This window comes from Centruroides vittatus, unplaced genomic scaffold (assembly GCF_030686945.1).
Source record: "Centruroides vittatus isolate TY-2023 unplaced genomic scaffold, ASM3068694v2 scaffold_861, whole genome shotgun sequence".
Lineage (NCBI taxonomy): Eukaryota > Metazoa > Arthropoda > Arachnida > Scorpiones > Buthidae > Centruroides > Centruroides vittatus.
In genome coordinates this window covers 2,491,849-2,511,834 of record NW_027122718.1, presented here as the reverse complement: position 1 = coordinate 2,511,834, position 19,986 = coordinate 2,491,849, and the positions used below count along the sequence as shown (strand labels likewise).

Sequence of the window (19,986 nt, the reverse complement as noted above, 5' to 3'; positions counted from 1 at the left end):
AATTGATCGCATCGCCTGATTTCTAGAACCTCTCATATTTTTCCTTAATAGTAATTAAAGTTTATCGTTTTAAATTATATATAAATCAATTTAAAGTATAAAAAAAAGCAGGCAACATTGTTGCTGGACTTTTCCGGCAGTTTTTTTATTTATTTTCATCCCTAATAATCGTTACCATTACCTTCAGTTCGGCTCGGAAGATGTTAAGGGTGTGGGGCCGTATCTCCCGAACCAATGGTCCAATTTCCTTGAAAATTTTCTAGAAATATTATTCCCTAATAAACAAATTTCCCTGAAAATTTTCAGAAATTTTCGGCAAAGGGTGTAGGAGTTATTACGGTTCAAAGTGTGGGAAATCATGCCTTTTTATATACAGTATAATTTTTATATACAGTATATATACATCATACATACAGAAAAAAATCCCCAACTTTTTTTGCATTTCTCGACATTTCAAAGGCCCCCTGAACAAAAACTATAAAAATGTTGGAAAGGCCATTTTTTGACAGATCACCATACTTTCCCTGTGTTACTTAACAGCGAGGAAAGTAAAATGTAAATAATATACAACAAAATTAAAAATTTGATATTTAAAAAGTATATGATAATGAGTATATTTTATGCTATAAATTTTGTTAGGAAGATAAACCAAAATCAAGCTCATATTACCCATAAACAAATCACAATTCAAAGTATCATCAACGCAAATACATTTCACACTTTTCATTTTTTTAATGGATGAATATAAATGTAATAACATGCATTACACTTATGGATCCATAACAGAACTCGTTCTCTTCTTTCTCTCAAAAAATTCACATACATTGCGAATAAAATATGACATAAGTAAGCAGATATTCAGATATTTCGGAATATTATAAACAAAATTTAAGATAAACATCTAATATTTAATATTATATTTTATTTTATTAATTAATTAATTTTTTTAAATAAAAAATGCATTACATCAAAATTTCGTCAAATGGTGAAAATATTCTACATAATATTAAAAAACAACTTTACCGGCATTTTTTATTTGTTTTCGCCCCCTATTATTGCTACCGTTGCCTTTAAGTCTTCAGATTGATTCGGGAGATATAAAAAGGGTGGGGGCATATCTCCCGAACCAACGGCCCGATTTTTTTGAAAATTTCCAGAAAAATTTCACCCTAATACACAAACTTCCTTGCTAAATTTCAGAAAATTTCGATAAAAGGAACAGGAATTATTAAGCTTCAAAGTGGATGGAAAAAAATCGTGCCACTCGCCCACCGCACACACAAACATACACTAATATCTATACATACAGAAAAAAATAAGATATTTTTTTCTTTATTTATATTAATACATTATTTAAAATTTTTATATTAAAAAAAACTCGATAAAAAGTGGTCTTTGTGTCCCAGTTCTTATTTAAAAATTTAAATATAGAACAGAGTAAACAAGTAAATTATAAAATTTAGAGTTTATTTTGTATATAAATCTTAATAACTCGATTGTTAGAGATAAGATCCAGGCAAGAAAACAAGGAAAAAAAGAAAAGAAAAACAAGTGAAGGAAGTTCGTTATTATCACAGCCCTTGACCATACTAACCTTCTCCTAAATTGCATCATTTTACCTCTGTAATAGATATTGTAATGGATGAATGCATTTACTACTTCATATTTCAAGAAAAAAATAATTTACGATTTTTACAAACGATAGACGTTCTGTGTGTCTATCAGTTGTATACATCGAAATCATCGAAACTTGAAATCGGCTTCCCTTCGTCGTTGCTGTCGTGCAGTTAACACAAAGTAAATCTTGCTTAAAATATATTAAATTATAACATTTAAAAAAATATTATTTAGACAGATTTATTTGCCGTCTCTGCGTGTATTGTATTATCTTTTGTTTGTATTGTATTCTTTGTGTGCGAATTTTAATTTTAGAAACCAGTTACAATTAGTTTTTGTTATCGATCTTGTATTAATAGAACTGTTATAAAGCCGAATATCATGTGTCGCAGCCATTCTATATTTGGCATTCAATTATTTTTTTAAATAAAGACTATGCACGAACGACTTTGAATTAGCGTAGTGTTCGAGTTTAGTGTGCGAGATTTTGGATAAAACAGGTTATGTATGCTACATAATAGAGTATGCGTGAGAATCGAATGAATTAAAGCCACGTAATATTTATTTTATTACAAAATGAGTAAACACAGTTTTGTAAATATTCCAATAATCATTTCAAAAACGTCTCGTAAGTTTTGCGGGATGCGAATTAATTAATACACTCACATTTAAAACAGGGAAATAAATCACATTGTCGTAAAAGAAATTAAGATTCAAAACTTTTATAAAATCACGTTGTATTATTATTGTATAATACAATATTTAAATTAGTACACGTAAAAAAAGGCGTTGGCGCTTTTTTAAATAATTGTTTACTGTTATTTCGGATATAATTTCGTTTGTGCTAGCGACATCTTTCGTCGACGAATACAATTCCTGTTGGTGCATTTGCACTGAATGCTGTCAGTCACGTGACTCGTAGAACACGTCAAGTTTAATTCTTTATCATATGGATTTCATGTCGAATAGTAGTTTTAAATCTCAACGGTAGTTTTCTGTTTGTGGCTCGCTCTTTCTAAAAAAGCGTAGCAGACATTTAGCGATAAAATTAAATAAGTATGTGTGATGTCATAGAAGTATGAAGATCTGTTGTGTGAAAATTACATTGCTAGTAATATTTATTTCGTTTCATAGGTATGTAATACACTGTAATCAATTGTTAAAAGAGTCAAATCATCTATAACTTAAACAAATAAGTTTTTTTCTCCGGGTTATTTATAGTGTTGCTTATTGTAAACAAGCCTGGTTAATGCATTTTATTCCATTCCATCGTCATAAAAATTGTAAATTTCAGAACCATGCTTGATGAAATTGATAATTTTTTAAATACATAAAGTACTTTTGGTGTTACATCTGATGTATTTTCTTTATTTATCTGTTATCAATATCAGATGTGTTTTGATAATTCAATTGAGTGTATATATAATTATTATTTAATAATCTGCATTCATTTAAATTTTGGAAGTTGGATTTTAATTTCTACATTAAATTTCTACATTTCTTGTATGTCAAATGTTAATTTTATATTATTTTATTACTATTATTTTTTAATCATTAAAATATACAGGCTATCTTTTCAGTTTCATACAAAAACAAATGCTGTTTACTTTATAGACTTGCCAAAAAAAACAATACTTCATTGTTACCGATTGGCAAACTTATATAAATAAAATATTGTATAGATGTATGAAATTTTTAAATCGATTCTTATTAATATTTTGTCTATTAAATATTAATAAATTTGTATTGTTGTAAAAAATCTGATGGTAAAATTAGGTTTTTTGTTTCTTAATTCTTCTGATTGTTGTCATTGACTGTAGGAGACCAATTTTTTAAATTGCTATTGATCTTGGTGTCGAATCGAAATTTTTGTCACATTTATAAATGTGAATTATTTGATAGTTTTTAAAACTTTAATGAATAGAAAGTTGAATTTTATGTAAACAGCTACAGGATTGCCATTTAGAATCTTAAAAATTCTTTAGATTTAATGAAGATGTAGTATTTTATGATAAACAAAATAATGCAGAAATTATTGATTAAAATTTTTAGTGAATGCAAATTTAACTTTTGAAAAAGTTAATAAACTTATAAGTTAAATATTTATCTTTTTTAGATTTTAATCATAACTTGCTTTTTTAATTGCTTCACATTCACTTTCGTGTTTAATTATCATCTGTTATAATAATGATTCACTTAAACTAATAGATAAACTTTAAAAAAAATTGATAGGTATTTTATAACTTTGTCCACTTTTGAAATATCATTAAATTATAAATTTAAAAGAATATTTCAAAGAAATGCTTTTAAGTTCACGAAAATATAAAATTCTTTACTTGCTGAAAATTCTTCCATTTTATCTTCAAATTTTATAGACCTTGATGATAGAGGTTTACTAATTAATTAAATTTTTTATGTAGAGAATATGTTAAAAACTTTACAAATAATTACTCTTGTAGATTTATTGTTTTAATAGAACGAAATCAATTTTGCTCGTCTTTGCCGAGATCATCTATTATTTTATCACTAAATAAAGATTTTACTTTGATTTTTTGTTTTTGACAAATATTTATATAAATATGGACTTCTGTCCAATTGCTAACTAGGCAACAACAGAATTGCTTACTACACATCAATTATGATTTTGATTGCTTGTGAGTTCTTTAAACTGGTTTTAACTGCATTCATTCATGATGCTAATTGGCGTATTTAGAATTCCAAAGTATATGACTATTTTGGATTAGTCAAAAATAAAACTTTGGTGTAATATAATGATCTTGAAATTGTTATGTATACATATACACTTATATTATTGATGCATATAGATTGATATATGTATGATATATTAATCTAATTTTATGACTGATACCAGACTAAAAGAAATCGTATCTGCCTGTATACTGAAAATATATACCGTATATGATTTTCTCTTAGCTGATAGCATATTTTTGATAGATTATCTTTATTCTGCATATATAATAAAATATTTATTTATTAAAAAAAACTTTTGGCAATGTTTTTATAGCAAAGGATAACCTTTCTCTTATAAGAAATTCCCCAAAGTTTAAAGACAGTATAACAAATAAATAGACAACAGTTACGAAATATAGGTGTTTCTTACAAACATGTTTATCTTTCTAAAATTGAAGAAGTACATTTCAAATTATCCCATTAAATTAATACCACAATGAAAATAAAATTCTTCAAAATACTGGTATATTTAAACAATAAGGAAATATGTGTAAACATAAACAATTGCGGATGTTTTTGACAGGAATATGAAGATGCAATTTGTCAGACATATTATAAAAATATTTTTTTTTAATTTTGTGAATTTGTATGAATTTACTTTTCTCATTTTTATTATTATTCACATCACTTTTATAAATTGGCTTGTTTATTAATAATTTAAAATATTTCATGCGTTAATAAGTAGTTATCAGACTAAAATACTATTTTATATACAAATTATTATTCCAGTAGGAATATGATTTTGAGTTTATGATTTTATTAGCTTTAAATGTTTTTGGAAGTCTAAGTATATTCTTTAGGAACCTAGCTGATATTTAATATTCTGAAAATGTTAACACTGATGAATAATTGTTTTTAAGTTTAGATATATTTCATAAAGTTGTACTAATAATTAATTATTTATTTGTATATAGTTAAAACAACTTATATCTAATATGTTTATTTACATATCAAGCATTATAATTTAAATTATAATATGCAATAGTTTTATAAAAACAAAAAAAAATTCGGACTAAAAATATATTTTAGGCACTACACGTAAGTGTAAAATCTAAGAAAAAGTACATCTTGTTTCAAATGAATATGCAATATCTCGTCTATTGCAAAAAATGCCCGATTTGCCAGACAAGTTATAGACATTGACAGAAAAATTAACTAACGTACGTGCAATGATCCTGCAATATGCTGTTCTTGAAAATGCTACATCACGAAAGATCATATTATCTCATTTATATTTGGCTTGAGAACTTTCAGGTTACAATGTTTATATCTAATTTTAGAATAATGAGAAGTGTATTTTTCATTGCTTTGTTTTTTTAAAGAATTATTATTTTAAAATTATGTGATTGAAAATTGATACAATTAAATGTTTTATGTAAAATCATCTTTCATTCATTTGATCTTGTGATTTGTTTTGGTCTTAATTCATTTAGTCTTTCAACATTCTTATAGTTATCATAGAGGATAATGTATAAATTATACAATCCTTTTGTTTAGTTTGTATGCTTTTTGTTTACTTATTACTTTTTATTTTTTCATTTACTCTTTAAATATTCTTCTTCTTTTTTTTTTTTTTAAATAAAATTCAGAATTACCATGCTTTGAACTATTTTTGAATGAATTTTCCTCAAATAACAATTACTAATTTTTTAAGTTTATAAATTTAGTAGTGAAAGTTCTTTAGAATAGAAAGTTCATTAGAAAAAATAACCTGGCCAAATGACATATGCTCAAGGATTTCAGCAATTATTATTATGCTTTCATTTATTTATAAACGCATGTTATAATTGAGTTAGGAGCAAAATAAATTTGAATCATGGAAATATATAATAACTGTTATAAACTATACTGTATTCTTTTGTATTACAAACATTGAAATAACATTTTAGAACTTTTAAAAAGTAATTTCTTAAATTATTATTATTAGTATGTATTCTATAACAGAAAAATTTGGATAAAATAAATTTCATATATCAAACAATTTAGAGAATTAAATTTTATTATTATTTACGAATATTGATACAATATAATTATTAAAATAAAATTTTAGATAGTCTTATTGACGACGTCATTTTGATCGTCGATATTTTTTTCTTTTTGCTATATTCGTGATGCGGCTATTTTTTCAAATTCAATTTATAACGTGTAGTTATATTTGAATTACTTTTGGGAAAATCTTGTACTGCAGTTTTGAAAGTCATATTCAAGGGCACCTGCCAGGAGCCATTGAGGTTATGGCCTTGTAAGGCTAAAAGTAATTTACCCAGTAATAATTTCAAAATGCATAACATGGTATAATGTTTTTTAGATCGGAAAATATATATTGGTAGGTAGAAACTTTTCCGTAAGCACTGATTATATTTACAGATTTAATGTTAACTGTAAATTAAACTTTATTTTTTATATTTTGATCATTTTTTCTTTAATCAGTGACCATAAAAAATATTTTTGTTCTCTTAATAAGAATTTATTATTTATGATTTAGTTTAAACATTGAAAAACGCATAATTTGCATTTTTTTTTAATAGTTAATTAAATATTTTATTTATAATATAATATAAAAATGTTAGTATTATTTAAAAATGAAAGCTCATCTAAAAAATAAATTCAAAGAATAATAGAATAATTTTAAAGCATTTATTTGAGCAGTTTCCTTCGGCACTAGCTTGATTCTGTCGGGATGGATGGAATAAGGGACGAGAGACTTGTTAGTTGAGTTGGTAATATATTCTTGATTTTCAATAAGAGATAATAAACATAAGTGGATATTTCAATCAAGGAGAAATTAAAATATGGAGTATAAGGTTCTTGTTTCTAAAGAAACTGTAATTTTCTAGAAAGCCGACGAAGGCTAGACTATTCAAAAACTCTGCTGACTTCAAAAACCATAGTTGCATAAGAAACAAAAACTCTTTACTCCATATTTCAATTTCTCCCCAATGGAAGTACCCACTTATGTTTATAATCTCTTATTCAAAGATCTGAAATATATTCTCAAAGCTTATTTACTTTAATTATTATTAGCTGTTGTATCTCACTGTTAGCAAAAACCCTCCCAAAACCATTTCCAATTTAGAATAACTTTAAAGCTAAGCTACTTTAGATTCATAATTATTACAAATTAATTTCTAAAAATATTTATCATCAATCATATTAATTCATTAACTTAATAGAAACACATTAAAAATAAATATAAATTATGAAAGCATTGGTGTCTTTTTTATGCTTACTTTAACTGTTCTGAAAGATAGGTTATTCTAATATTAATAGCTTTCAAAATTCATTAATTTTTGAATTATTTCTGATTTTAAAATTTTTTTCAAATGTGTTTGATAAATATTGCTGTGTGTGGCATTAACATAATTGACATAATAAACTGTTTTACTCTTCATATCAAAATGTAAATGGAAACTTGTAGTATTAGCTGTTTGGCATTTGGTTAGACGATAATGCTTAGCATCTAATAGCCGTTACATAAACATTTTTAAAATTCTATCTTCAAGAAATCAAATTGCCACTTTAAAGAAAAGAAAAAGCTTTAAAAAGACTTCTATTAACTGAGTAATTTTTCTTGATTTAAAAGTATTGGGTTGGAAGTTAGTGAAGATTCTAATTCTGCATTATTGCTTTTTTCTAATAATAGTGATTACTATCTCATTGATTACTTAAAATATATTATTAACATAAGTCCTTATTTGTAATTTATTTTTAATTGGAGTTAACAAAAATAAAGTTATCCTTAATCATTTTTAATTAAGTAATTCCAGTTTCAAAAATAATTAAACAAAACATTTATTTTTATTTTTATTTACTACTAAACATTACTTAATATTATTGTATTTTAACAACTGAACTATTTTAAAAATACAAAGAACTATAGTATATTCAAAATGTTTAATTTATGAATTTTGTATTTAAATTTATAATTAATAAATATTCCAAAGAGAAATTCTAAGACAGTAATAAAAGTAATTATTATTAATGTTAAAATTTAATTTCCTTATCTAATTTATTAAATTTCCAAACTGAATAATTATATTTATTAATTGCCTTGAGTATATTAGCAATTATTCTTATATAATATAATGTACTTTTGTTAATCCCAACTAATTATTGCAAGTGGTTGTTCACATCATTGGCATTATACGCAAAGAAAACAAAGTCAGAAAGGACTACAGACAAACACATATTTTAAAAAACTTGTTCATATGTAGTAGAATCTACTTAATGTAATATTACTATTATGTAATTTGCTTATATTGATAACATAATAACTAACTGAATAATGAGATTAAATAAGCCAAATAAATGAAAACCATACTTAGTGAAAATTCTCATTTTATCGATATTTCTCATTATTACAAGTTAATTAATAATACTTATAATTTATTAATTATAAGTATTATTAATTAACCTGTAGGCTTTGTCCACTTGTTCAAAAATTCTGTGATGATTCATTGATTCCTGGTGCCACTGTTTCTATTCCCCCCCCCAAGCTCCCATAGATAGACCATTCTCCAGTTGCTTCACTCACTTCTCTTGTGGACTTTGTCCCCTTATTTCCAATATAAATTTTCGTAACAAAAATTTTGTGATTTGTCAATTCCTGGTACCGCCATATCTATTTTTATTTATTTATTTTTTTTGTGATGGAAAAGCATTTGTGATGATTTTAAGCTAAGTATTTTATATACAGGATTAAAGTCTCAATCTATTTTTGTGAAAATGGTATGAAATCATTTGTTTGCAAATCTTATGAAGCATGCTGATTCAAGAAAAGTTAATTGCTGTGGTTTGTGCGTGTTAACATACATGGAAGTACCATCAAAGCCTTCAAGAGATTGTGACACATTGCTTGGGGAATGGCATAGTTTTCTTTCTTCTCCTCTAGCTTGTGTAACACTTGGACATGTTTTGCATGTTTTTATGAGTTTGTAATGAAGGATCTCCCACACTTGGAAGACTAAGCTGGGTGCTCACTGTGCCACAATTGTGGCACAGTGAGCACCCAGCTTAGTCTTCTGGTTGATAATGTAGACTGTGTGTTATTGCAGTTTCTGCATGTTGAACTATTTTGTCTGGTATGGTGGGTCTCCAGAATTTTGTGCATTGTATATATTACCTGTTCATCTGGATTTGGTAACCAATAGTCTGATATTGTTCCTGAGCAGACTTAGGATAGGAGCGGACTGATAAGAGCAGACTTCTTGAATTTCTGGGTAAAGTTTGTTTGTATATCTGTGTACATTAATCCACTGAAACTTGTGCAAATAACAGTGATTCTCTCTTCTTGAATCAGCATTTTCACACAACCTACATACAAATGTTTTTGTAACCATTTTTGCAAAAATGGATTGAGATTTTATAATCACCCTTTACACAGGATAGATAGTAATCAGTCAGTGCTGTTTCCACTTGCTGATTTTGCAGCACTATCTTTAACAACAGCTGGTATATAACTGAAGTAAAAAATGATAATAATTTAAACTACTGTGTTGCAAGTAAATAACAAAATTATTAGTATTTTATATTTAAAGTATTGGTTAAGACTGATAATGATAAATGAGTTCATACTTGATAATGGTTTGAACATGGTTCAAACAAGTTCATCCCTGATAATTATAATTGATAACAATTGCATCTTATCAGCCATATGTTGAAGCCAATAGCACAAAAAGACAGATTTTTGTCAGTTTACCTGAAGATAATGATGACAATAAATTGAATGATTTATATTTAAAATACACAGTGGATATATTCTGTTTGGTGATCCACATGGGATGTGACTCATTGTGCTGTGCCAAGCACAAATCATGCAAGCATTGTGACACTTAGTCAATTGCAGTGGTGTGCTGTCCATGGAAGCTGTGGAAGCACCACTTTCCTTGTATTTTTTAAAATAAAAATACATATTGTGTGATTATTTTCATATTTTAACATACTTTGAATTAATTAAAATAAGTATTTTATTATAACTGCATTATGTATCTTATTACAAATTTCTATACTACATGTGAAAAAAAAAAAAAGATAAAAATTGCTATTGTGTATTCAAATATAAATTCATATATGCATATTCCCAATCAAAGTGCTATATTGTCGAATATATAATAGCTTCCATGCCAAATTATTTGAATAGTGTAAAGCAGCCAGATTATATGCATTCGCACATGCACTTTACAGAGCACCAAAACCTCGTGGTTTAGGATGCTCGTGTTCATGGATGCTACACACCAAGATATAGTATAACACTTCCAATGATTCTGTCAGGGCCAGCATACTAATGAAGTCATTTATCCATTGCTTAATTGAAACGTCAATGCATCTTAAAATAAAAAATGCCCAATTCTCTTTAGCCTGTCAGCAGTATATAAGAAACAATACCATGTATCAGAAATACATTTTGTCTTCTTTCAATCCTGGAAAATTTATTCAGAAAAAAGAAGAGAAAACATTTCACAGCATATAGAATCTTTTACACACAGAAAAATCTGAATAAGGTTTTTGGCAGTCAACCTAATCATGTGCTGGTGGAGAATTGGATTTTGTTGAGCCTCTGAAAATTAAAAGGCATTTTTCTGAATTATTAGCATGGAGAGGCTACATTTTTAAATTCCAAAAATGTTTCGAAATATCATTCCGTTGCAACGCATACAATGCAAACAAAATCATTCATTTTTAAGTCAGCATAGAACATGTCCAATAAATTTGCCTCTTTGTATATGTTTCTCTTTCAAGCTTCACATAAAATATGATTCAAGATTATTGCTATTGCCCTTCAATCAGCATAGTACATGCATCTTTAAACATGACCAAATCCCTTTCAATTAAGTGTCAGGGTCAACAAAGTTTTCAGTAATATTAACAGTTGATAAATGTAACCAAGCTCCTTCAATATATAATAGCATCTAATGTCTGGATTCAAAAAGAAAAACAAATTCTTAAATAGTTAGCATTCAAAAATAAGCAAAATTTAATTAAAATGACACTTTTTAGTTCATTAAAAAATGTTTTAATGCTCACCTTTACACTTTTTTCAGCAATCTCTAGAGCCCATGGGTCCTTCTTTTTAAAGTAATTATAAGTTTTTCTTCATTCATACTTCCCTTTTTCTTTAAATAAAAAAAAGGCCAGTATTTACAAATAACTCAAAATACTTAAAAGTTGTAAATGATAATAGCTTACTATGTCTAATGGAAGAATTTTGGGTTAATGCACCTACTATTCTTGTAAGACCTCCTGTGAGTTGCTGTTTTTTATGAAACTATATCACTGCCACATCTCCTACCTAGCTTAACTCTCATTATAAGGCACAGGGCTACAACTTTTAAGAAAACCATGGCATGAAATTTCATCCTCAGTTTTTTGATAAAATTTTCAAGCATCTATCTCATTGTCTTTTAAAAAGATAAATTGGCAATAACAAAACATTGCCAATAACAGTTTAAAATTTAACTTTTTCAAGTTGCAAAGTATACAGAGATAACTGAATTGCACAGCTACAAAGGAAACATTCAGTATTATGCTGGGAAATTTTCATTAAACAGTAGGAATGACCACCAACAGAGATCACTAAACAGTTGTGTAGTAAATCTATCACACAATCCAAACTCCAAATTTTAGGAACGTTGCAGACAAGACTGTTAAACAGCTGTATGTTAGTTCTGTCATGCGATCCAAATTATAAAGTTTGTTAATTCCATGGCATGATGATTGGCAAAGTCAATTATTGTTCAAGTTATTGTCAGAAAAACAGTGTTTTCTCCTCCTCCTCAATCTTTCTGCCCAAAAAGAATCATACTCTGTTTTTATTTAAAAAAGCCCAAAATATTTATCCCTTTTTCTGATAAGTGTTCTATCTACAGCTCCCACAACATCACTGGATACAACATTTAAGTAATTTTTTTCCTGATTAGAAACAATCAAAAGAATGATTTTTATGGTGAATAGAAAAAAAATTTGAATTGTCTGAACTTAAGAACAATACAAGTAAGTAACATGGAAGCTGATGCACATGATTGACCGAAGGACATTGTGCCCCACACATTGGCTGTTTGCATTGCATGTGGATAGCTAAACAGGGTAAGAAAAATTGTTTTGAGACATGTTAATTCCAATAGCGTTAGATAAATGATAACATCCATGATTACAATAAGTGGATTCTGCTAAATGTACCAAAAAGGATAAACTGTATAGTATATAAATTAATTTTTTTTTTTAAACAAATAATAGCCTTGTATCAGAATGTACTGTTTAACAGCAAAATTTATTTTCAGTTTTTTCTTGTAAGTGTTGTACTGTGACTGCTAGTAATGATTTTTGTTGTCTATTGTTTCGTTAATCTGTTCATTAAGCTGGAAATTTTAAAAAAGAATAACATTAATATGACTTTGCAAGACATTTTCAATATATTTAATATGCAATACTGCATATTTGCATTCATTTATTATAATGAATACAATTCAGATTTGTATAAAATTTACTATTAACTTGGTAAAACAGAAAAAACAAACAAATTAATTAGCTTTTAGTTTTTCTTATATTTTTCAGTTTTATATTCTATACTTTTTTACAGATCTCCTCAGTGTTATGTGAAGGATTAATGTCTTATGTTCTAATTTTTGTTTTGTTATGTTATATTCCTTTGTATGTTATAATTGACCTGTAATTGGAACTTCATGTAGATTGATTTAGTAAATAAATAAATATCTTTTGTGTGTGTCATATGATAAATATTTGTAACTTTGTCTCGCTTTATTACAAGTATCATATTTCTATTAAAAATATACACTGTAAAAGTGTCAATATAAGTAATAAGGATATTGCTCTGAAGAGTGATAGTCTCTCTAGTTTTGATGTTGTTAGTTTTTATAGGATAAAAATTTTATAAAATTGAATAGCACTTCAAATACATTGTGATCAGTAACTTTAATTTAAAGGTTTAGGACTAATAGCAATATTGACATTTTTCATTATAAAATGTTTCATTATAACCTTTATGAACAGTCATAAAGTTGTAAGTGTTAGTAAAGTCTCCTATTATAAGCTTACATAATAAAATAAGGTTGTAACAGTAGCCAATTGGAGCAGTCTTTTGCTTATAACAGCACCAGTAAGGTTTAGCAAAAGATTGATATCACTTTTTCAAATGTAGAAAGGGAGAAGAAGAAATGATATTTTTCTGATGCTGAAAGGTTTAAAGCATGGATTATAATTTGAACATATATGAAATTAGCATTTGAAACATTTTTGATATTAAATCTAATTGTTTGATATAAGCATTCCTGTTCCACAGCAGCTCTCTGCATAGATTTAGATGCAAAATAATTTTCCAGTTTTGGATTTTTTGGATCCAAGATTTTCAAAGTTTGTATGATGATCAGATGTGATCATTATAATATTACTTAACAACTTTGTTTCATTGTGTTACTTACTTTCTTTGAATTTATGACTATCGTCTGTCAATAGTCTTGTTTTTAAAATATAATGTTTTAAGTGTAATAAGTTCTTGTCAAAATGCCATCAATAATATTTAATGTTACACTATTTATAAACTTGTAATCATAACAAAAAATACCATTATGCAAACTTGCTATGACTCACCATTATTTGAAAGAGTAACTAGATTATCATTTCAGTAACTAGCAAAACTGTAGTTTTTTTTAAAGGTATTTATCTCTATGCTTATCTAACTTTGACTTATCCAAATTTTTGCATTATGCTCATTTTTTAAAAAATATGCTTGATAGAAAATAGTTTTTATAAAATTTATTGTAATCAGATGAGCATTGCTTTATTTATTAAAATGTCTGGTTTTAGATATTTCTAGAAAGTATGCTGCTGATTTCTTGTGCTATATCAAACCACATTGTGCCTTTATTATATCTTAGTATGTAAATAAATTATATATTCTGTGCTTTACATTCACATTGAAATTATCAAATGTGACGATTAGCTTAAAAAATAAAAAGCAATTGCATATTCTCTGTTTTATCCAAGATATTTTTTATTACTTGGGAAAATCTTGTAGTGTTTAGCAATTTATATTATGTATTTAAGAAATATACTATTTGCTAAGAGATTGGTAAATATTTCTTATAAATTTGTAATTGTAACAAGCAATTATTTGTTGTGACATCAACACAATGTCGGGCAGCAATTTTTAATCATATTTTTAATTTATTTAATTTAAAATATATACTCTCCACCTTAAATTAGTAATGGCTTGCCCCTGTACATCATTCTTTTGTTGTTAGCAATAGTGTCATGTCAGTCATCTATTAACTGCTTTTAAGGGAAAAGTTATGAATTGAAATAGCATGACTTTTGATTTGCATTGGAAGTTTGTATGGAGTTAATTGGGGCCTCCTGCCTCTAAGCTTACCATATCTGGTCTCGGCTTTCATCTATCTAACTCTGTTCTCGGGATTAAGGACGGACGAACGGACGACAGTTGGAATTTATAAGTATACAATTTTTCAAATTGCAGCCCAAATATTTTAAAAAGATTTATCTCATACTATCATGAACAAACTTTCTTCTCATCATGTATACAAGTATTAGTTTAGCTATGTACTGAAGTCCTGCTATTTTAATTTTTATAAACAAAAAATATTTTCTACACTTCAGATTTACTTTGGAAAAATGATAGTTATGAACTTTAAGAGAGGGAACTTTTTTATTTTTTTCATAGATGCAATTAAAGTTGGTAAATTGTTAAGATTGCTAATAAAAGCATCAACTTTTATTTGTGTTTATGCCTTTTTTACAAATTAGTTACAACAACTTTTATTCCTTATACAATTATTACTGTTCATTTTAATATTTCTTTGATGAAAAAGTTTCTTGAATTTTTCTATTGTCAAATACTCATTTTTTAAAATGCTTTTTAAATAATATTTCTGTTTAAAATGCTTTATTACATATATATTTTTTATTGTTTTATTAAGAAAAAAGAATAAATAAAAATATATTATAATGATGACATTTATATCTTTATATTCTAGTAGTTGAAGTAGTTTTGTAATTTTAATATCCTTTTTTTTTTGTTTGAATTTAAGTTTAAACATTACAAATATTAAACTTGAAAATGTTAAAATTTATTCTGTTAATAAGAAAAAATCTTAACATATTATGTGTATAAGAATTAAAATAAAGAATTCAGTTGATATTTGTTTGAGTGTATGTGAAATGGCTTTTTTATTATTAAAATGGTAATATAATATATATTAATAGATTAACTACTTGATAGATCAAAAATTTATTTTGTTAACACGTACATTTTTACTCCGAGCACATGTTATTTTATATTAAAGGAAATATTACTATCGCTTCTGTACAGTTAAAAATAAACTTCAGATATTGTATAATATACAATTAGTAAATATTGATAGTGTTTTAACCGGCTTTTAATAAATACAGTTATTAAAAATTTATATAAATATCATAATTTTATTATTTTAATATTTATAATAATACAAATGTTTATTAAAGTACTTTAATATATATTTCCATGTAAATACTATATAAATAATAACATTTTTGTCATAGTTGGGAGTGATGAGTTACATTTTGTTATACATCTATAAGAAGGCTATTTTAACTTATACATTTTAAAAAAATTAGTTTTCAAGGATATAACTATAATTTATCATGAGAATTTCCTGTTAAAGATTACTGATTTTATTATCATAAATTAGCTGAAATTCAGATATGTTCATTTCCTATTATTTAAGCAATAATGTTGTGATTTTTAGTGGAAGAAACTTAGAGAAATTTATGTATTTGTCAGCCATACAGTGAAGAAATATAGTAACATTATAAATCATTATTGATTACATTACAAATTTAAAATGACTATTAATGGAAGATAGATTTAACTCCATTGCATGTTATTCATCTAACTTTATATTTGGTAATATGAATTTGTCTGCCAATATATTGTATATGTTGTTATTCTGTCTTGTAATTGAAACATTCTCTTTTTATCAATGGAAAAAATGAAAAATTTTTACAAAGTACAATGGAAATTCCCTATGGAAAATTGGTCTATTGAAATTGTCACTGAGAATTGAAGATTTGAAATAGTTCTTGAATTATTGAAATTCAAAAAATATTTTATTTTAAAAAAAATACAATATATTTACATCTTGTTTTTGTTGATTCTATGATTAGTTTAAACAAAAAGAAATATTTTGTTTACAAAATAAGAATTACAATATTTTTGAATCTTATTATTATTATTTTTTTAAATTTAAAACTAAGATAATTAATCTAATTTTTCATAGATTATTAATTTTATAAAAAAAACATTTAATTTTATTATTATTATTATTGTTTATAAAAATTTATAATTTATTTGTAAAATTACTAAAAATGTAAAAACATACATTAATAATTTGTTTTATTGTGTTTTTTATTTTTAGATGGCACTGCACTGGTGAATTTGAGCAAACTCTTTCTTATAAAAATGATAAACTTGTGGAACCATCAAGTGGTATTAAAAGTAACCAAATCAATTCTGATTTTTTTTCTTCAGCTATAAAAGAGGTATATTTCTTGAATTTAAAGATAATTATAAATTCAAATATTAAGTAAGCTTTTATACGTTGTTCATTATTGTATTATAGATTTAGTAATCTTAATTCATAAAATAACTGCTACAGTTTATCACTCAATTACCTACACATAACCTTGTACAATAGCAAAAAGGATTCATTAAACTGGAAAGAATATACTAAAGTAGAAATTTTTAAAATATTTAAATACATTCAGTGTTTGCATATTTCTGTTCTACTTTTGATAGCATTTGTAAATGTTTGATTTTTGGAACATCAACCTGATGAAGGTCATTAAATGTGTTTTTCTAGTTTAATAAACTTTTTTTTTGTTGTTGTACTAGGTTGTGTGTAGGTGATTCAGTGGTTTATTATTTTCTATTTGTTAAGAATATTTTTTATATTTTTGTAGCTGCAAATGCTCTCCCTTAACAATTAAATTCAAAAAATATTTATATTTCTTGATTTTAATTACCTTGATCATAAGCTTAAATTCCTGTTTCATACAGGATTTAAGCTTACAATCTAGAAATAAGGAGCACCTTAAACTCTGCACCAGATTGACTTATGGAAATGTTTGCAAATTGTTAAATATAGGCTATATATAATTTTCATTAATCTATTATTTTTACTTTTAATTGCTTAGAATATTTAATCAGAGGTAATAAAATTTATTTTTATGGAATCCTAAATACCTAGGAGTCTGCTTATCCAGACTTCAAGTTATTCAGATTTATTTATTGTTTTTTCTTTTAAATTATTAAATACATATAATTATTTTAGTAGTAAAAACTACTCTGAAATGCAATTTATCATTAAAATTACTTTCATGAAATTCAAAATCTACTGATATATCTGTATAAGGAGTAGTGTTTCCAACTGTTCAGAATTTTCAAAACTATGGAATTTCAATTATTTTTTAAAAGTTGTTCTGAAAAATAAATGAGGAGTTGTGTTTTTGTCTTAGCTTGTCTGTTTTTTCTCTTGAGAAGTTGGCACTCCTAATTATAATTTGAATTAGTTTCATTTCTGCTAGGTTGTGTTTTTTGCAATTCATTTTTCTTTCTTTTCACCCTGTGGGCACTAAAAGGACTTGTTTTAACTGTACTCTTTATGGGACAGCAAGGCCCATATGGGGGTGGCAGGGTAGTGAGGGACAGGATCTGAGATATAAATGATAGACTACCCATGAAAAATTTCTGGAATTGCTTACCTAAATTTGAGTTTTCCAGAGTGGTAGGTTGACATCTTAATTAATCTGTCTTGGCCATCTAGTTGTCTCATCACCATTGTCATAATCATCAAGAAAAGGAAAAATGTTCCCAAATTTGTAGAAAAGAGGTTTTCTTTTGTTCATCACTTTTTCAAGTTTGTGTTTTTCATACTGTTCAGAATGCCAACTGGATGACTGAGGCATCAGTCTACCATTATGAAAGATTTAGGATTGAATCTGGATGGGTTGAAAAACCCCAGGGATTTTTTTTAGCAGTTGATTTGACCCAGATATATTGGGCTCTGTCCCTCATTATTCAGTCACTCCGTGGTGAGCCTGGCTGAACCCATGATGGGCCTGAAAAAAGCTCTTTTAATGCCTACAGGGTAGAGAGAGAGAGAATGTAAAAAAAATGTTCAGAATTTCTTGCTCCAAAAGGTAGCAGTTCTAATACAGAGTCAGTACCAGCTGATGTACAGAGCTTTGTATACAAGTGCTATCAAAGATGGTTGTTTATCAAAAAATTATTAAAATTATAATATATACATTAAAAGTCTTTTATTATTATTTTTTAATATTTCATCAAAAAATGCAGTTGTAATGTTGACCAGAGAGAATGGTACAGGGAATCCTCATTTAATGAGTATTCATTTTTCGAGTCCCTGTAGTTACATGGTCAAAAAATTATGGAACACCACTTTAAAATTTCTCACACTTACAAGGTTTCCCAGGCAGATGGTGACTTCCTCTTGATCTACATGTGCATTGATACATATCACCATACACAAGATGCATTATTGCACATGCGTTTGTCATTTCAGTTTCGGTTCTGGCTAGTTTTTCTCTTCTGTTTTCTGATTTTTTTAATTGTGTAAATTTATATCTTATTTTTTCTCTACTTAAATGTACCTTATATATACATTATTTTTAATATATTCAGTTTTATTTCAGTTTTTGCAAAAGATTTCTTTATTATTGGTGTATTTTTATACTTTTTTCAAAGTTTGTTTTCTAAAATAATTATTATAAAAATAAAAATAAAAATTTGATTATTATATTACTTTAAAGTATGTATAGTTTCAATGTATTCATAATAATAGTTTTTTTCTCGCAGACATATACATTACATGGTGTATATAAGTCTCGTACATTACAAAAATCTCATTTATCAAATAATGTTAAGAAAAGACCAATATCTCTTCTGCTCGAGGTTAAATCTGGAGTTAAGATCAGGAAATCAAAGGTATTTCAGGTATACAAGAGTTTAATAAAAATATTTTTGTTAAAAAGTTTCCTGTAATATCTTCATAAATGTCCACTAAAATGACTCACTGCTAATTGTGTGTAATTGAAAAATTGGTGTGAGAAATTATTACATTTGAAGAAAATAATAATATGCATGTCATATTTTAAAGTAATATTGTCTTTAATGTTATATATTAATGACTGTTTAAAATTAAATAATAATAATCCAGTAAAACTGCATGATAAACTCAATTAAAACCAGTAGTGTACATAAAAGATCTTTGCAACTTTATGCATTAATAAGAATTTTAAGTCTACTTTTACAAAAGTTCTGGATAGATTTCATTTAAAAAAGGTATTCAAAAATTTTCATATATGGCACTCTTGGTCATGAGCATTTTACAATAGGTACTGATTAGCTGGATTAACAGAATTCACTCAGTAGCCACGAGTCCTCAAGTGCATTGAGTCATTTATTGAAACAAAATTTAATATTGTGGCTCTACATAAGTTTAGAACTCTACATAACACACCACTGCCATGAAGATTTATTATTCATGCTTGGTATGAAAGATTTATGATCACAGTAAGTGTTGGATATAA

General features: G+C 26.4%; 1 protein-coding gene across 4 annotated transcripts in view; it reads left to right on the top strand.

Moving 5' to 3' along the window:
- Positions 1–2,470: 2,470 nt before the first annotated feature.
- Positions 2,471–19,986, top strand: part of LOC136990202 (SUN domain-containing ossification factor) — a 58,733-nt gene continuing 41,217 nt past the window's right edge. The window contains exons 1-3 of one of the 4 annotated variants that reach the window (XM_067288577.1): positions 2,471–2,751; positions 16,794–16,917; positions 19,253–19,390. In XM_067288577.1, the coding sequence (XP_067144678.1) occupies positions 2,696–2,751; positions 16,794–16,917; positions 19,253–19,390 (318 nt within the window). In that variant the 5' untranslated portion in view covers positions 2,471–2,695. The remainder of the gene's footprint in view (positions 2,752–16,793; positions 16,918–19,252; positions 19,391–19,986) is intronic. The other 3 variants (XM_067288575.1, XM_067288574.1, XM_067288576.1) reach the window with 3 other exon arrangements.